This window comes from Eptatretus burgeri, chromosome 13, assembly GCF_056783735.1.
Source record: "Eptatretus burgeri isolate ZD-2024b chromosome 13, Ebu_testis_v1, whole genome shotgun sequence".
Taxonomy (NCBI): Eukaryota; Metazoa; Chordata; class Myxini; order Myxiniformes; family Myxinidae; genus Eptatretus; species Eptatretus burgeri.
The window spans coordinates 1783088-1801542 of NC_140973.1; the positions used below are offsets into that span (position 1 = coordinate 1783088).

An 18455-nucleotide genomic window follows, 5' to 3' on the forward strand; every position below is an offset into this window, starting at 1 on the left:
AAACGGAATATGAACTCGGGACCCTAGGATCCAATACGCAACACCCTAACCATTAAGCCAACACTGGACGTAACAATTATTGAAAGTAGTGTCATAAAAGACCGTTTCGACCATCCCTCAAGCCAAAAGGTCCCAGCTCTGAGAAATCTTGTATTAACGGGTACTCGGACGTGACAAACATTTTTCCCTCTGTGGATATTCAATAAAGCCAATGCTGTTTGCACGGGAAGGATGGCAGAAACAGATATACATAGGCCTTAACAGATAAACACTTTCATAGAGACAAGATGACAAAACAAATGGAATTGCCGACAGACAATGAATAAATAATTACAAATGGTAAGAGAAAAAAAACACACACACACACACACACACACACACACACACACACACACACACACACACACACACACACACACACACACACACACACACACACACACACACACACACACACACACACACACACACACACACACACACACACACACACACACGATTGCAAGCAGGAAAGGTTCTAGGTCTTAATTGGATAGCACAGCTCATGGAACAGGACATGCTGCATTGCTGCCAGTTCAGGCGAGTCACGAAGCCTCCAAGAGTGTCCCACTTCACTCTGGTTTACTCAAAATCGCACCAGCCCAAGAGAATTCTGCCTTATTCACTTTCCCTGCCCCAACGACATCCACATCAGCCTCGCAACAATGTGCTGCCACATGCCTAGTGACAGTGTTGCAAGCCAATCAGCGGTGCTAAACCTGAACTAATCGGTGCCATGGTCTTTGATCAGCACGAACCAATGGCACATCACTTTCCTTGTCGCCAATCGGATGGGAGTATTGGAGGGCTTGATCTTCTTCTTCTTCTTCTTCCCCATAGTGCGAAGGGAGGGGAAAACGGGCAGGCATGCCACTGCACAGACAGCAAAGCAGTTGAGGCGTCTCTCTTACCTGGCCCAACAAAGATGACACATGACAAGACATCCTTAACCCTTTATGGAGCAGGGGCTAAAGGTAACAACAGTGCGTCTCCCATCAGCACATGAACAAACAGGATGACTTATCCCTATCCATGTGTCCTCAATCGAAAGAATAAATTCCTATAAGCTATGCAAAATCAAACGAGGGGGTCTATACCTTAATTCCAATAACTGTTCATCCACCCCCACCTCACACCCCTCTCATAAACATAATACCACGAGTAATAATTTGAAGAAACATTGAACATTCTTCATCAGAAATCATTTGATGTACTGGGTAGTGTGTCATTTACAAAGTACAAAACGATTTTCATATTTCTAATGAATGTATAACAGGTTTCATGCAAATGGCTTAAGAGATAATAAGAAAGTGCATGCCATTTAAAATTCACTGAAATTCAACCAAATGTGTTAAAACAAATGCAATGTTTACTTTCTGGAAATCTATCACCACTTGATGTACAAACCCGAATGGATGGAGCGCATTATGTTCTTCCCAGCTTGTACAAAAGAGACGAGCGCAAGAAGAACTCCCATAAATGACGACAGGGCCTCTTCACTGCCATAACGTGAATAAATGGGTTTTCCAGCCTCACTGAGTACAAACACGTGCTTGTTGAGGCTCCACCAAGCCTCGCTCATTACATCCTGAGAATCCCGACTGCTCGCACTACTACGGGACGCACGATTTCTTTGCCCTGGACTTCGAGGAACATCATTCTCTTGCAGTGCCTCCTGATCATCTGTCCTTACACTGAAGTCGAGCTCTTCTAAACTGTTCAGTGGTTTACATGTGACCCCGTCCTTGACGTCAAAATTTTCTTCTCCCCCTTCTTCCTGGCAAATGTCTTCATTCCCTTCAAAGTTTTCCTCATCAACCTGCCTGACAAAAGAAAAGAGAATAAGCTGAAAGAACGTCAAGCTTTTTGAAACTGTTCATTCAACAAATCTTAAGCAAGTTGTATTACTTGTGGAGAAATCAACATTATAGAAGTTGACCACCAATGTATTTGCATGATCCTTCTGTTCCTTTATCATCCTGTGCTTCCAAGATCTTCAATAAATGTATTACAAGTTATTTTTTTAAATCAGCGTAGTAAAGCATATTCAGCAGACACATTCCACACAAACCACCATTCTAATTGGAATAATTCAGAAAAAGCACAAATAAGGTGGGACGAGTAGAGCCTCCAGATTAAGCATTTATCAAGCAGAAAGTCAATTGTGGGGTCGGGAAGGGAGAGTGTGCAAGTGAACAGAAAGTTATCTTTGGAAAAAGCACTCAATTGTGCTGCAAAGTACAGAATGTAAAGTATACAAAGGCAGAGTACAATTTCATTGTTATGGGAAAACCTTCCATTACACAAGAGAAAATGGTGCAATGAGCAGCAACGAGGTCTTCAGCATGCATTTCCCTTTCAATTTATAGAGCGACACTGCAGGACGGTCAGCTTTGATAGGGTCACCATGTGCTGCGGTCTACGAATACGAGAGCAGTCTGAGCAGAGGACAGGGTACCTTGAACAACCGTCGTATTCCCATTGTCCAACACCTTGACTTTTGACTCTCCTTCATTTTCCTCCTTTTTATAACCTTACTTGTTTCATCTTGACTGAAAAGCAAATAAACCAAGTTTTCAGAATCCTCTCCAGTCTATATTACATCAGTGATTTGCCCTGCGGTTTCTAATGGATAGGGCTTTGATAGTTTTCCACTCCAGCTGCAAATTTATTCCAATAACCACTATAAATACTGTTATTACTATTACTATTACTAACGACTGCTGGACCAGAGTACCCGCCCAAATGACAATCTTGTTCCAAGTGTGCAACACATTCTTCTGACCCATCCCTTTAATTTGGGTAGTGTAGAGGCAACAGACCGCTGCTTCGATTGCCCTCAAAAGTAAAATTAAAAAAACCCTGGGTTACGTACACGAAGCAAAAAGATGCGTACTACTTATGTGCATACATAACACATCATGGTTATATAGCTCAGATAATTCCATTTTCACTGGGCCATACGCTGACACCAGAGGCCTGAGGCCTATTTGTACTGTCGCCTTCATGAGGCCCATAATGCCGATCGGCTGCAACCTTTCGACATTTGATAATCCTCTTAACAGTCGTTTAGGTTGTTTTACACTAAATGGAAAACTTATAGGGAGAGCATGGCGATTGTGAATATGGCACTTCTGAAGACGTGTTATCCCTGCAAGACATATTATTTTTTCAGGTTACAATTGTGGTTGGTGTCAGGCCAGCTGTCCAACCGTGGGGTTGAGAGCAGACATACATACACTTGCTCCATTATATATACTAGTGTGGGCCCGTAGGTGCGGTCGTAGCCGTGCGTGCAAAAAAAAAAACTTTCAAACCACGTGCCAGAAACAACCACAGGCCATTCCTTCGCTCTCGCATGCCTGTACGTGCGTGCATGTACGTGCGGGCCCGGACATGCAAAAAAAATCTTTCAAACCGCATGCCAGAAACAACCACACAGGCTGTTCCTTCGCTCTCGCGTGCCCATACGTGCAGGCCCTTACGTGGGAAAAAAATAAAAATAAACTTTCAAACCGCGTGCCAGAAACAAATTCACAGGCCGTTCCTTCGCTCTCGCGTGACCGTACGTGAGTGCCTGTACGTGCGTGGTTGTACGTGGAAAAATAAAACTTTCAAACCGCATGCCAGAAACAACCACACAGGCCGTTCCTCCGCTGCGCGTGCGTGCCCATACGTGCGTGGCTGCACATGCAAAAAAAAAAAAAATAAAAAAAAAAAAAAAACTTTCAAACCGCGTTCCAGAAACAACAACCACACAGGCCGTTCCTTCGCTCTCGCATGCCCGTACGTGTGTGGCAGCTGAAACTCAACTGAAAGAAAGAAGACGAGAGGAAAATGCAGCAGCAATGGCTGCATCCAGAGCAGCTGAAACTCCTGAAGGGCAAGAAAGATGACGAGACATAAATGCAACAAGAATGGCTGCATCCAGGAACCAGCCCTGGAGCAAAAAATAGAAGTCTGCATTCTCCTACAATCCAGCCTTGGATTATGCTTCTGGCCCAATAGTTGCTGTTGGCTCATTGTCAATTACTTGCAGGCTCTGTGATGTGATGAAATGGACAGGAGAAGCTCCAGGAATATTCTGCAACAGTGGCAAGGTTCGGCTGCCCCAAATGAATGCTCCTCCTGAACCGCTTCGTACATTGTTGATAGTCATCTCTCCAAATGCAAATCATTTCCAAATAAACATCAGAAGATACAACTCATGCTTTAACATGACATCTTTCGGCACCACAAAAGAGATCAGAGAATCTGGCTACATGCCCACATTGAAAGTGCAGGGACAGGTTTATCATCAGATTGGCAGTCCACAGCCACGACCAAATGAAGAGCCAACATTCCTGCAGATCTACTTCATTGGTGACAATACAAAGCAGGCAGAACAAAGCTGCAACAATGTCATTCAAACTAAGTTGCAAGATATGCTCCACAAGGAAAACCACTATGTTCAGAGTCTCAAGTGTGCCATGGATAAGAGGAGTACAAATTGTCATTCAAACAAAACTCCAGCTGGGGAGCATGAGCGACGCTTCAATGCACCCTCCACATCAGAAGTGGCCGTCATCCCAGCGAGTGATCAAAATGGCAAGCAAGACATTGTGCTGAAACTCAGAAACAACTCACTCCAGAGAATTGCTGAGATGCACCCATCATATGAAACACTTCAGTATCCACTAATTCTGGCAAGGTGATAATGGATACGATATAAAACTGCAACAAACCAACCCAGTAACAGGATAGCCAAGTGAAAATAACATTTCTGCCATGGACTTTTATGCCTACAGGATGATGCTGAGAGCTGGTAATTTCAATCACATCTTGCATTGCAAAGATCTCTTCCACCAATTTGTTGTGAAGATTTATGCCCAAATTGAGGCTAAAAGGCTGAGATTCATTTAAAAGAACCAAAAGAAACTCCGAGTCGAAAACTATGTTCACCTCAGGGATGCCATGAACAATGATGGAAATGCTGCCAATGTTGACCAATTGGTCATCTTGGTCCCTGCTACATGCATAAGCACACTCAGGATGTCATGACATGTGTGAAACCATGGCCGTCCTGATCTCTTCATTACCTTCACCTGCAATCCAGCTTGGGAGGAAGTAGCTCATGAACTGATGCCAGGCCAAAATCACAGCATCGCCATGATTTGCTGGCAAGAGTATTCCGACAAAAAAATGATGGCATTGATGAATGTCATCACCAAGGGAAAGATTTTTGGAGCCATCAAGTGCTACATGTACACAATTGAGTGGCAAAAGTGTGGCCTACCACATGCCTACATTCTGACTTGGCTTCAAGATGAACTTCATGTGCACAGAGTGGATGACTTAATCAGTGATGAACTTCCAGACCCTGTAATTGATCCACTTCTGTTCAGCACTGTCAAAACACAGATGGTGCATGGTCCCTGTGGAAGCATCAATCCAAACTCACCATGCATGAAAGATAACAAATGCACAAAAAAGGTTCCCACGATATCTTCTGAAAGAGAGACAGACTGGACAAGATGGATACCCACTGTATCATCAGAGAAAACCAGAAGATGGTGGATCCACAACAACCATCAGAGTTCGTGGTTGTGAGGTTGAAGTTTACAACAGGTGGATTGTTCCATACTGTCCACTCCTCACACAGCTATTCAATGCACACATCAATGTTGAGTACTGTTACTCTGTGAAATCCAATCATACATGTGTGCAAGTATGTCAACAAAGGATCTGGCATTGCTGTATTTGGCCTGACAATGGATGGGACTGTGCATGATGAGGTTTGGCAATATGAAATGGGAAGATATAGTAGCAGCAATGAAGCCATCTGGAGGATGCTGAACTTCCCAATTCATGAGCGACATCCCACTGTGGTTCATCTCAGTGTGCACCTTGAGAATGGCCAGAGAGTGTACTTCACCGAGGAGAATGTACGTGAGCGCTTCCAAGTCCCACAAGACACAACTCTCACTGATTTCTTCAATCTCTGCCAGGATGATGAATTTGCCAAGACACTGTTGTACCATCAGATACCCAAGTAATACACATGGAATGTTGGCAGCAAGAGGTGGGCTCGCCGCAGAGCAGGACAAGCTGTACCAGACTAGCGAGGCATCAAAGCCAGTGATGCACTTGGCCGTATGTACACTGTTCATCCTAATAATTTTGAATGCTTTTACCTGAGACTGCTTCTGCATGAGGTCAAAGGTCCAACATCAATTGAGGACTTGTGAACAGTGGATATGCCACAGTCTGTGAAACTTACAAACAGGCTTGCCAGCTCAGAGGACTCCTGGAGGATGATACACACAGGAACAGCACATTGGAGGAGGCAGCTGCAACTCCATCACCATGGATGCCGCTGCAAAACCTATTTGTCATCATGTTGTAGACATGTGCCATGTCAAATCCTCAACAACTATGGAACAACCACAAGGAGAATCTGGCAGAGACCATTTTGCATCACACACAAGTGCAAAATCCTAACCTGGAACTGGACTACAGTGATGCAATCTTCAATTAAGCTCTCATTATGATTGAAAACAAGATTAAAGCTTTGGGTGGCTCTGACCTCAAAACTCAACGACACAATGACAAGGAGCTCACAAATTAATTTTTGAGAGACCAAATACAACATGGAACAGCTTGCTGAATACGTACGTACAGAACTAAAAGGCCACTCGGTAGAGCGCATACCTCCGCCATTCAATGACATTCATCCACGAGAACATATCGGGCCCAATATATTTTTGAAATATCATGCTATACAGTATTATATCGTTTTTGGCCCCATCTCTCAATGGTGAAGAATCACTTAAAAAATTAAATAACTCTCATATGCAGATCCGGATCTTTACCAAAATCGAATCAATTCGTCCTTGCGACACACCCAACATGTCCACAAGTTTCATCTGAATCCGTCCACAACTTTTTGAGATATCATGTCGTATAATCGGTTTAGCACTATCTCTCAAGCGTGAAGAATCACTTAAAAATTCTAGTAGCCTGATTCGGATCGGGATCTTCACCAAAATCTAATCAGTTAGTCTTTGTCACACACCCAACCTGCCCACCAAATTTCATCCATATCCATCCACAATTTTTTGAGATATCCTGCACACAAACAAACAAGAAGAACATGTCGTGCAGCACGATACTTGCAAAATTCACGCCCCTCTCCAAAGGTTGCCATGGATACACCAAATTGCCCATTTCATCAAGATTAAAATTGACAATCTTAATCAAAGTTCAGGTCAATCGGATGAAAATTGACAATTTTTCAGATGAAATTTGATGATTTTAGTAGTTTGACCTTTGACCTCAAAAATAGTTGCTTTCCCAATTCAGTGATGGACTATTCTGTTCAACTGTTCAAATTCTGAAAACTGAAATTGTTCAAAAACTGAAATTCTGTTCAACTCTCAAGTGAATTGTGAATTGTGAAACTCAAGTCAAAAAACACGATGTCACGACGATTTTTCAGTTGAAATTTGATGATTTTAGAAGCATGACCTTGAGTTGACCTTTAGACCTCCAAAATAGTTGGTTTCCCAATCCATTGACGCAATATGCAAATCTTGTTCAAATTTCAAGTCAATCGGATCAAAAATGACGATTTCAGAAATTTGACCTCAAAATCAATCGGCTTCTCAGTTGCGATGACCTTTACAACTTGGTAAAGTTTCATGACGATCGGTTTAGAATTGTGACATGTAGGCAATAGACAGATAGACAGACAAACAGGCAGAATAACAAAAATGACTGACCAATATACTTGAAAAATCTTCGATTTTGCAAGTAACAAACAAACAAACAAACAGACAGAGGTGAATACATAATCTTCTTCCACCTTCGGTGGTGGATGTAATAACACCCAATCAAGTCTCTCACTCATATAATTGGAGGGAAAACCAATCATCTCTCACCTAATCAATTATTCCAGGTCGTTAGGATTACGAAATAAACACCCATGCACTTCCAGTCAAAGAAAACTACATAAAGCAACCATGAAAGCTGCACAAGGAAAGCCTTTGCCATTTCAAATCCTACCTCAGTTGCTCTACAGCTGCAGACATTCACAATTAGAAGGAATACAAAACAAGTAATCAATCATCAAACAACTACTCCTGAACTCCCACAGATATGCGCCCACCAGTCAACGAACGATTGGGAACCTTAATTACCGAATCACGCAAGCCTCTTTCATGCTACAGGAGATGACCAAGATAGACAACAGGACAAAAACACCGCAAGCTGTATCCGGCAGGACGCAGTGTGACCCCAAGTGGAGACACGAGCAGGCAAGGAACAGTTCGTGCTGAAGACATGAAGCCAACACGAGGATGAGAGTGGGTGCGGCTTGCTGTGTGGGGCGTGACTGGAGACTGCAGCAACAAAGGGCCAGTTTAAGGAGAAATCCAGGGGTAGCTCTCGCATGCAGGTTCCACAACGAAGGTGCCAAGCATCACCTGCCCGCTGCAGCTTGTACCTCACCTAGGCTCCGTCGATATTATTTTTAAAAAGAAATAAATAAAGAAGGAATAATGACTTTTTTTTTTTTTAAACACAGGTTCCAAAAATAGGCAATGGTCCAATGGTCCATTACGTATTCATATATGACGTAACTTCAACTTGCATTAAAAATGATTTTGTTTAAAAGCGAGATCAGTATTGGTAATTTGACACAAGTCAGAATCCATCGCCACCACTGTATCGGCAGTACCCGTATTGCTTCCATACCAGTATCGCAGATCACTGACTCAGCACAGGATTTCTAAAGCACACCCAATTCATATAAGTAACAAGCCAGTAGGCGACGAGGGATTCGCTCGGATCGAAGCGCTGGATACTATGCTTTTCATTCTGACCGATCCACCGACGAAGATTCATTGCCAAGACGTATTGGTTCACATACAATTGTTCCTCTGCCTGGCAAGATTTTTCCTATTGCATATTTTGCCAACTGGCACTCTTCATAAAAATGACGGTAAATAGACACCCTATTTTTGAAGGACTACCATTTGAAAAATAATCGGTTTGCTGGTTTGTGCTGTGGAGCCTCGCGTTGCAGACACACACACACACACACACACACACACACACACACACACACACACACACACACACACACACACACACACACACACACACACACACACACACACACACACACACACACACACGATAAACTTCTCTCAATGCTCTTGTTTGACCACACCTCCTGAGCCACACAATATTTTTTCATAAGCCACGCCCACTTTCCTGCTCCACTCCCACTTTAAATAATAAATAATTGGAGGTGGTGTGTGGGTCGTGGAATCGTTTTCGGTAAATAAATAAATAATTGGAGGTTGTGTGTGGATCGTGGAATCGTTTTCGGGAAATAAATAAATATTTGGAGGTGGTGTGTGGGTCGTGGAATCGTTTTCAGTCAATAAATAATTGGAGGTGGTGTGTGGGTCGTGGAATCGTTTTCAGTAAATAAATAAATAATTGAAGGTGGTGTGGGGATCGTGGAATTGTTTTCGGTAAATAAATAATTGAAGGTGGTGTGTGGATCGTGGAATCATTTTCGGTAAATAAATAATTGGAGGTGGTGTGTGGATCGTGGAATTGTTTTCAGTAAATAAATAAATTGGAGGTGCTGTGTGGGTCGTGGAATCGTTTTCTGTAAATAAATAAATAAATAAATAAATAATTCAGGGTGGTGTGTGGGTCGTGGAATCATTTTCGGTAGATAAATAAATAATTCAAGGTGGTGTGTGGGTCGTGGAATTGTTTTCAGTCAATAAATAAATAATTGAAGGTGGTGTGTGGATCGTGGAATTGTTTTCGGTAAATAAATAATTGAAGGAGGTGTGTGGGTCGTGGAATCGTTTTCGGTAAATAAATAATTGGAGGTGGTGTGTGCGTCGTGGAATTGTTTTCGGTAAATGAATAAATAATTGAAGGTGATGTGTGGGTCGTGGAATTGTTTTTGGTAAATAAATAATTGAAGGAGGTGTGTGGGTCGTGGAATTGTTTTCAGTCAATAAATAAATAATTGAAGGTGGTGTGTGGATCGTGGAATTGTTTTTGGTAAATAAATAATTGAAGGAGGTGTGTGGGTCGTGGAATCGTTTTCGGTAAATAAATAATTGGAGGTGGTGTGTGCGTTGTGGAATTGTTTTTGGTAAATAAATAATTGAAGGAGGTGTGTGGATCATGGAATCGTTTTCGGTAAATAAATAATTGGAGGTGGTGTGTGCGTTGTGGAATTGTTTTCGGTAAATGAATAAATAATTGAAGGTGATGTGTGGGTCGTGGAATTGTTTTCGGTAAATGAATAAATAATTGAAGGTGATGTGTGGGTCGTGGAATTGTTTTCGGTAAATAAATAAATAATTGAAGGTGGTGTGTGGGTCGTGGAATTGTTTTCGGTAAATAAATAATTGAAGGAGGTGTGTGGGTCGTGGAATTGTTTTCAGTCAATAAATAAATAATTGAAGGTGGTGTGTGGATCGTGGAATTGTTTTTGGTAAATATATAATTGAAGGAGGTGTGTGGGTCGTGGAATTGTTTTCAGTCAATAAATAAATAATTGAAGGTGGTGTGTGGATCGTGGAATTGTTTTTGGTAAATAAATAATTGAAGGAGGTGTGTGGGTCGTGGAATCGTTTTCGGTAAATAAATAATTGGAGGTGGTGTGTGCGTTGTGGAATTGTTTTTGGTAAATAAATAATTGAAGGAGGTGTGTGGATCGTGGAATCGTTTTCGGTAAATAAATAATTGGAGGTGGTGTGTGGATCGTGGAATTGTTTTCAGTAAATAAATAAATTGGAGGTGCTGTGTGGGTCGTGGAATCGTTTTCTGTAAATAAATAAATAAATAAATAAATAATTCAGGGTGGTGTGTGGGTCGTGGAATCATTTTCGGTAGATAAATAAATAATTCAAGGTGGTGTGTGGGTCGTGGAATTGTTTTCAGTCAATAAATAAATAATTGAAGGTGGTGTGTGGATCGTGGAATTGTTTTCGGTAAATAAATAATTGAAGGAGGTGTGTGCGTCGTGGAATCGTTTTCGGTAAATAAATAATTGGAGGTGGTGTGTGCGTCGTGGAATTGTTTTCGGTAAATGAATAAATAATTGAAGGTGATGTGTGGGTCGTGGAATTGTTTTTGGTAAATAAATAATTGAAGGAGGTGTGTGGGTCGTGGAATTGTTTTCAGTCAATAAATAAATAATTGAAGGTGGTGTGTGGATCGTGGAATTGTTTTTGGTAAATAAATAATTGAAGGAGGTGTGTGGGTCGTGGAATCGTTTTCGGTAAATAAATAATTGGAGGTGGTGTGTGCGTTGTGGAATTGTTTTTGGTAAATAAATAATTGAAGGAGGTGTGTGGATCATGGAATCGTTTTCGGTAAATAAATAATTGGAGGTGGTGTGTGCGTTGTGGAATTGTTTTCGGTAAATGAATAAATAATTGAAGGTGATGTGTGGGTCGTGGAATTGTTTTCGGTAAATGAATAAATAATTGAAGGTGATGTGTGGGTCGTGGAATTGTTTTCGGTAAATAAATAAATAATTGAAGGTGGTGTGTGGGTCGTGGAATTGTTTTCGGTAAATAAATAATTGAAGGAGGTGTGTGGGTCGTGGAATTGTTTTCAGTCAATAAATAAATAATTGAAGGTGGTGTGTGGATCGTGGAATTGTTTTTGGTAAATAAATAATTGAAGGAGGTGTGTGGGTCGTGGAATTGTTTTCAGTCAATAAATAAATAATTGAAGGTGGTGTGTGGATCGTGGAATTGTTTTTGGTAAATAAATAATTGAAGGAGGTGTGTGGGCCGTGGAATCGTTTCGGTAAATAAATAATTGGAGGTGGTGTGTGCGTTGTGGAATTGTTTTTGGTAAATAAATAATTGAAGGAGGTGTGGATCGTGGAATCGTTTTCGGTAAATAAATAATTGGAGGTGGTGTGTGCGTTGTGGAATTGTTTTCGGTAAATGAATAAATAATTGAAGGTGATGTGTGGGTCGTAGAATTGTTTTCGGTAAATAAATAAATAATTGAAGGTGGTGTGTGGGTCGTGGAATTGTTTTCGGTAAATAAATAAATAATTGAAGGTGGTGTGTGGGTCGTGGAATTGTTTTCGGTAAATAAATAAATAATTGAAGGTGGTGTGTGGGTCGTGGAATTGTTTTCGGTAAATAAATAAATAATTGAAGGTGATGTGTGGGTCGTGGAATCATTTTCGGTAAATAAATAAACATTATATTATTAGAAATCCACAAAGACAGAAATGCCGGTGATTCCATTTATTTTGGATCCTTTTCACTTTGGTCAATCACGTTTGGATCGAGGAGAGATCGAAGGTGGAACGACGGTGTAGTTCCTTACAAACACTGTATACACACCTTAAATGACGGTAAATAGACACCCAATTTTTGAAGGACTACCATTTGAAAAACTAAAACCTCAATCAAAAATCGGCTCAAGTAAAATTTTCTAAATATCTCGAAGTGTTTAATTGCGAAGTCTCGTTTCTCTACATTCAAAACTGAAGGACAGGTATTGAAAATACTGTACGCGGTTTTTCGGCCGCTGTACAGCAACGGGTGGTTGCGAGGAAACGAAATTCAAATGTGCACATTCCCAGACCATATGGCAACTGTTGGCAAAGTTTCATCGAAATAGGTTCGCTGGTTCGTGCTGTGGAGCCTCGCGTTGCACACACACACACACACACACACACACACACACACACACACACACACACACACACACACACACACACACACACACACACACACACACACACACACACACACACACAGACAGAAAACCCGACAATAAGGGATATCTCATATATAAGTGAATCCAATAACCAATTGGCAATTGCTTTAAAATCAGCTACGAGGGCAAAGGAAAACGCGATTGCTTGTACGGGTGCTCGGATGCTGAGGGATAAAAGTTAAAACATACTGCACTTACTTTCTGTTACGTCTTGACGTCATACGTTTCACTGTTGCCGTTCCATGTTTAGCCGAGTGCATCAAAGCGTTTTCAAACATGTACGCTATTTCAGCATTGTAAACACCTTTCTTCGATTTGTTGGTGATATACTTTTTTTTTCGGTATACTGGTATATTCAGAATTCCAATACCAGTATATCCGTGCATTGGGACCATACTCTATGCATAACGTTGGTGCTGCATACTCTAAGCAGTCTCCTTATATAAACTCTTCTACTCAGGTGGTAGCGAAGGAAGAAATAGAGTCGGTATTATCTTGAATAAGGAGCTCAAACATCAGTGGCAGAAGCAAAGGAGCAAGCAACAAAGGAGCGGTATGAGGAGATGGAAACACCGGAGGGAGAGAAAAGGGTGGACAAGGTAGCGAAACAACGGGAAAGAGCAAGAAGAGGAATCCCAACAATGAAGGTGATCAAAGACAGGGAAGGAAACATCTTAGTTGAGGAAGAAATGGTTATAGCTGGGTGGAACGAATACTTTGCAACGCTGCTAAATGAGAGGAATGAAGCGGAAGAGCTGATTGAAACACCACCAGTGGAAGGACCAGTCCAAATGGTAACAATGCAGGAAGTCAGCGAAGCCACCAGGAAAATGAAGAACAAAGCAGTGGGACCATCCGAAGTAACCATCAAAATGATCAAAGCACTCAGACACCATGGAGTCTGTTGGACTCACTGGATCCTCGAGAACATCTGGATAACGGGGAATATGCCAGAAAACTGGAGAGAAAGTGTTCTGGTTCCAATCTACAAACAAAAAGGACATGTGTTCGATTGCGGGAACCACAGGTGAATCAAACTCACGGAGCAGATGCTGAAGATCACCGAAAGGAATCTGGACAAGAAAATCAGAGAAGTCACGAACATCGACCAAATGCAGTTTGGCTTTTGACATAAACGGAGAACTACTGATGCCATTTTCATCTTCAGACAACTGCAAGAGAAGCATCTGGAAAAGAACAAGCGATCTACCATGCGTTCGTCGACCTGGAAAAGGCATGCGACAGAATCCTCCGGGAGTTGGTCGACTGGAGTTTATGCAAGAAAGGAGTACCTGAACAACTGATAAACATCATCCGGAACACCTACAACCGAACAACAACCAAGGTCAAAACAGTGCACGGAATGACGGAGAGTTTTGAAGTCAAGGTTGGCCTTCATCAAGGGTCAGCACCAAGTCCGTTATTGTTTGTCATCGTCTTGGATGTCATCAGCCAAGAATGCCGAACCGGCCTTCTCTGGGAAATGCTGTTTGCAGACGACTTGGCGATCACGGCAAAAATGGATAAAGATCTGCAAAACCAACTTCAAAATTGGCACGGAAGTCTGGAACAAAATGGAATGAAGATGAATGTGAAAAAAATCAGTATCAATGACGAGCGGGAAGAGTAAGACGAAGAGAAAAATCAACATCAAGGATACAGGAGGAGCAACCTTGAGCCAAGTCGAGGACTTTGTGTACCTGGGAAGTACTGTGGATAGCAATGGAGGCAGTGAGAAGGCTGTGAGAAGGCTGTGAGGGATAGAGTGAAGGCAGGCTGGAAGAAATGGAGGGAGGTCACTGGTGCAACATATGACAAGAAGTTACCATTGAAACTGAGGATTAAGGTATACAAGACAGCCATCAGACCAGTGCTCCTGGACGGAGCTGAAACGTGGGCATTGAAGAAGAAGGAAGCGTGACTACTAATGAGAACAGAGATGAGAATGTTGAGGTGGATTATGGGCATCAGTCTAAGAGAAAAGAAAATGAACAAGAGCATCAAGGAAATGGCAAGAGTGGTTGGGATCGAGGAGAAGGCGAGAAAGGCAAGGTTGAGGTGGTTTGGACATGTGAAACAGAGAGGGGAAGAGGAACCATCAAGGAGAGCAATGGAATTGAATGTACCTGGGAGAAGGAAAAGGGGAAGACAAGCAAAAAAGATGGATGGACTGTGTAAAAGAAGACATGAAACACTGAGGAATGAAGGAGGAATGGGCCCCAGATCGGTTGATGTGGAGGAAGGCTGCTCGTTGGGATGGAGGCGACCCCAGCTCAATGGGAAAAGTCTACGAAGAAGAAGACTCTAAGCAGTCTCCTTGGCTATTGGGCACAACCCTGGACATGTCACCACTCTAACACAGGAAACCAGCAAGCTCGCACTCATTTTGCCGACCTTGGAAGGATGACAGGCAGAGTCAACCCCACCTGGTATTACTTCAACAGCCGAGGGGGATTTGAATTCAGGATCCAAGGATCTCAAGCCCAACACCCAAACACCAGTATATCGATATATAAATCGCCGGACCCTAACCCCACCTTTACAGTGTTTTTGCCCTCACTTGCTTATTGACGTACTTAGCCCTTCAGAGCTCGATCGCGATTGGTCAGGGGCCCAGATTGCGGGTGGTGGAATCTCACCCTTGACCTTTCACCGAGACGGTGCTGGTCCTGCAGGTCCGATCGGGATCATGCGGGTGGTTCTCCTGCCTAAACTTGTGCCGACGGCCTGTCGGAGTATTTAAAAGCACACACAAAAAAAAGATAGGTTCCAAAGATAAGAACATTAAAAAGTGCTTTCAAGGGATGGAGGTTTTAGACACAAACATTGGGGCCAGGTAAACATCTTTGTACACATAAAACCCACAAAGCTTATATCATAATTAAATTACATCATGCTTGTGCATACACATGCAATATGGGAGATGACTACCATATACTCTGCAAAGTTAGTCCCTCGAAGTCATTCCTACAACAATATGACATGTACTTATGACTCGTGCACATCAGATGAACAATAATAAAACAAAACAAAAACAAAAAAAAAAAAAAAAAAAAAAAAAAAAAAAAAAAAAAAAACGTAGGAATGGACGTTGCTGATATTTTCATACTAATGCAAATATTTTTTAAGATCTATCCATACATAGTTATTAGCCCTACACTTTTTGCAAACTTTTAGCATTGCCATCATGACATCCTTGCATTTCGAATACTTGTAAGAAATCAATGTGGCTACAACATCAGACCCACATAATGTACATTTTGTCTGATCATTGATATCAGATATTGACATGAACAAGGCAGATCAACCTTGATCAGAAACTTACTCCAGCACCAGCTTATTGAGTGGCTTGCTCAACTGCCCAAGCTGCCAATTATGCAGGGATTGGCCTGCTTCTTCATGGAGCTCCTGGTTGTCTTGCAGGCTATTATCAGATTCTTCATCACAGCTCAGAAGGTCCTCGTACGTCCGCACGGACAGAAACAAATGATTGTCGCAAGTTGCACCTGCCAGTAGCAATGGCAACATCAGATACATGAAAGGTGATCTTTCACACTTGCTCTATGGGGGTTAAGGCTTATAGAGGACCTTATGTTAAGATCAATTGCACTGAAGAACCAAAAATAAAAAATAAAAAAAATAAAAGGGACTGACAGGAAAGAAAATGCTTCTCATGAAAGATAACAGCAGAGAAATTAAAAAAAAAAACACCCTAATCAGATGGACAAAGCACAAATGTGAATCTGTACGTATGGTCTTCAGGCAAGTGCTCGTATCATGATGCCAAAGTTATTGAGGGAACAAAACGAAATATACAAGTAACTCGAAAGCAACCCAAAAAGAGAAAGGCCATCTGTGCCCACTTTGTATTCAAACAAAACTTGATGAAAACTAGAAGGACACTCGGTAGAGCGCATACCTCCACCACGTAATGCCTGATCCATGAGAACATATCGGCACAATACATTTTTGAAATATCATGTTATACAGGACTATATCGTTTTTGGCACCATCTCTCAATGGTCAAGAATGACTTAAAAAAATAATCAACTCACATCCAGATCCGGATTCGGATGTTCACCAAAACTGAATCAATTCGTCCTTGCAACACACCCAACCTGTCCACCAAGTTCCGTCCGAATCCATCCACAACTTTTTGAGATATCGTGCTATATATCATTTTTAACCCCATCTCTCGATGGTGAAGAATCACTTAAAAATTCCAGTAGTCGGTTCTGGATCTTCACCAAAATCTAATCAGTTTGTCCTTGTCACACACCCACCCTGCCCACAAAATATCATCCGGATCCGTCCACAACTTTTTGAGATATCGTGCTATATATCATTTTTAACCCCATCTCTCGATGGTGAAGAATCACTTAAAAATTCCAGTAGTCGGTTCTGGATCTTCACCAAAATCTAATCAGTTTGTCCTTGTCACACACCCAACCTGCCCACAAAATATCATCCGGATCCGTCCACAACGTTTTGAGATATGCTGTACACAAACAAACAGACAGACAAATACACAGAAAATGGGTGAAAACAAACTCCTTCACCTTCGGTGGTGAAGGTAATGATAGTGAAACACTCCACCCTTAAAAAATAAATTTAAAACGAAGGCAAGAAACACACCTGGTTCCGTCCCTTCGGTCATTCCAAGTGCTGGACTCTCAGATCTCATTTCAGGGCCATCCACCTGGACGCGAATCCCATCCAGGGAAAACTTCACAACAGTCTCACCGGCAGGTGTACGCGCCACGTTCTCACCGGCAGGTGTACGCGCCACGTTCTCACCGGCAGGTGTACGCGCCACGTTCTCACCGGCAGGTGTACGCGCCACGTTCTCACCGGCAGGTGTACGCGTCACGCTTTCACCAGGTGTACGCGTCACGCTTTCACCAGGTGTACGCGTCACGCTTTCACCAGGTGTACGCGTCACGCTTTCACCAGGTGTACGCGTCACGCTTTCACCAGGTGTACGCGTCACGCTTTCACCAGGTGTACGCGTCACGCTTTCACCAGGTGTACGCGTCACGCTTTCACCAGGTGTACGCGTCACGCTTTCACCAGGTGTACGCGTCACGCTTTCACCAGGTGTACGCGTCACGTTTTCACCAGGTGTACGCGTCACGTGTTTGATTGGTTCAGTTTGAAATGAAACTTGCGAACATTCTCCATTGGGAATCTCCCTTCCTTGCCGTCCATCATCTGCCATGTCCCTTGAGGCCGTGCTCCGTGCTGTTTGGTCGCACTAAACAACAACAAAAAAAACAACTGAATAGCTTCAAAACCATCACAATTAATTACTTATTATAATCATGCAATTGATTCATCAAATGGAATTATTAAATATACAAATGTTTAATAAATAATTAATCCATTTAATCAATGTTCCTTCACTGAACAAACGTCACCGTCACAGAGAAACACACAGTCCACGTCATCAGGGTTTACATTCAATGGGAAATGTTATTAAACATCAAATACCACAACGGGTGAGGGAACAACCACAACGGGTGAGGGAACAACCACAACGGGTGAGGGAACAACCACAACGGGTGAGGGAACAACCACAACGGGTGAGGGAACAACCACAACGGGTGAAGGAACAACCACAACGGGTGAAGGAACAACCACAACGGGTG

The 18455-nt window shown here is 42.3% G+C and overlaps 1 protein-coding gene across 6 annotated transcripts in view; it reads right to left on the minus strand.

Annotated features, from left to right (window-relative positions):
• MON1A (MON1 vesicular trafficking associated A) overlaps positions 1 to 18455 on the minus strand; it is a 71973-nt gene that overhangs the window by 46340 nt on the left and 7178 nt on the right. For all 6 annotated transcript variants that reach the window (XR_015050473.1, XM_085850780.1, XM_085850784.1 and 3 more), the window contains 3 exons: positions 17443 to 18061; positions 16133 to 16313; positions 1447 to 1862 (listed from right to left, as the gene is read on the minus strand). Coding sequence is in view for 5 of the 6 variants with exons in the window: in XM_085850780.1 (XP_085706906.1) it covers positions 1447 to 1862; positions 16133 to 16313; positions 17443 to 18025 (1180 nt within the window). In the remaining variant the exon portion in view is untranslated. The remainder of the gene's footprint in view (positions 1 to 1446; positions 1863 to 16132; positions 16314 to 17442; positions 18062 to 18455) is intronic.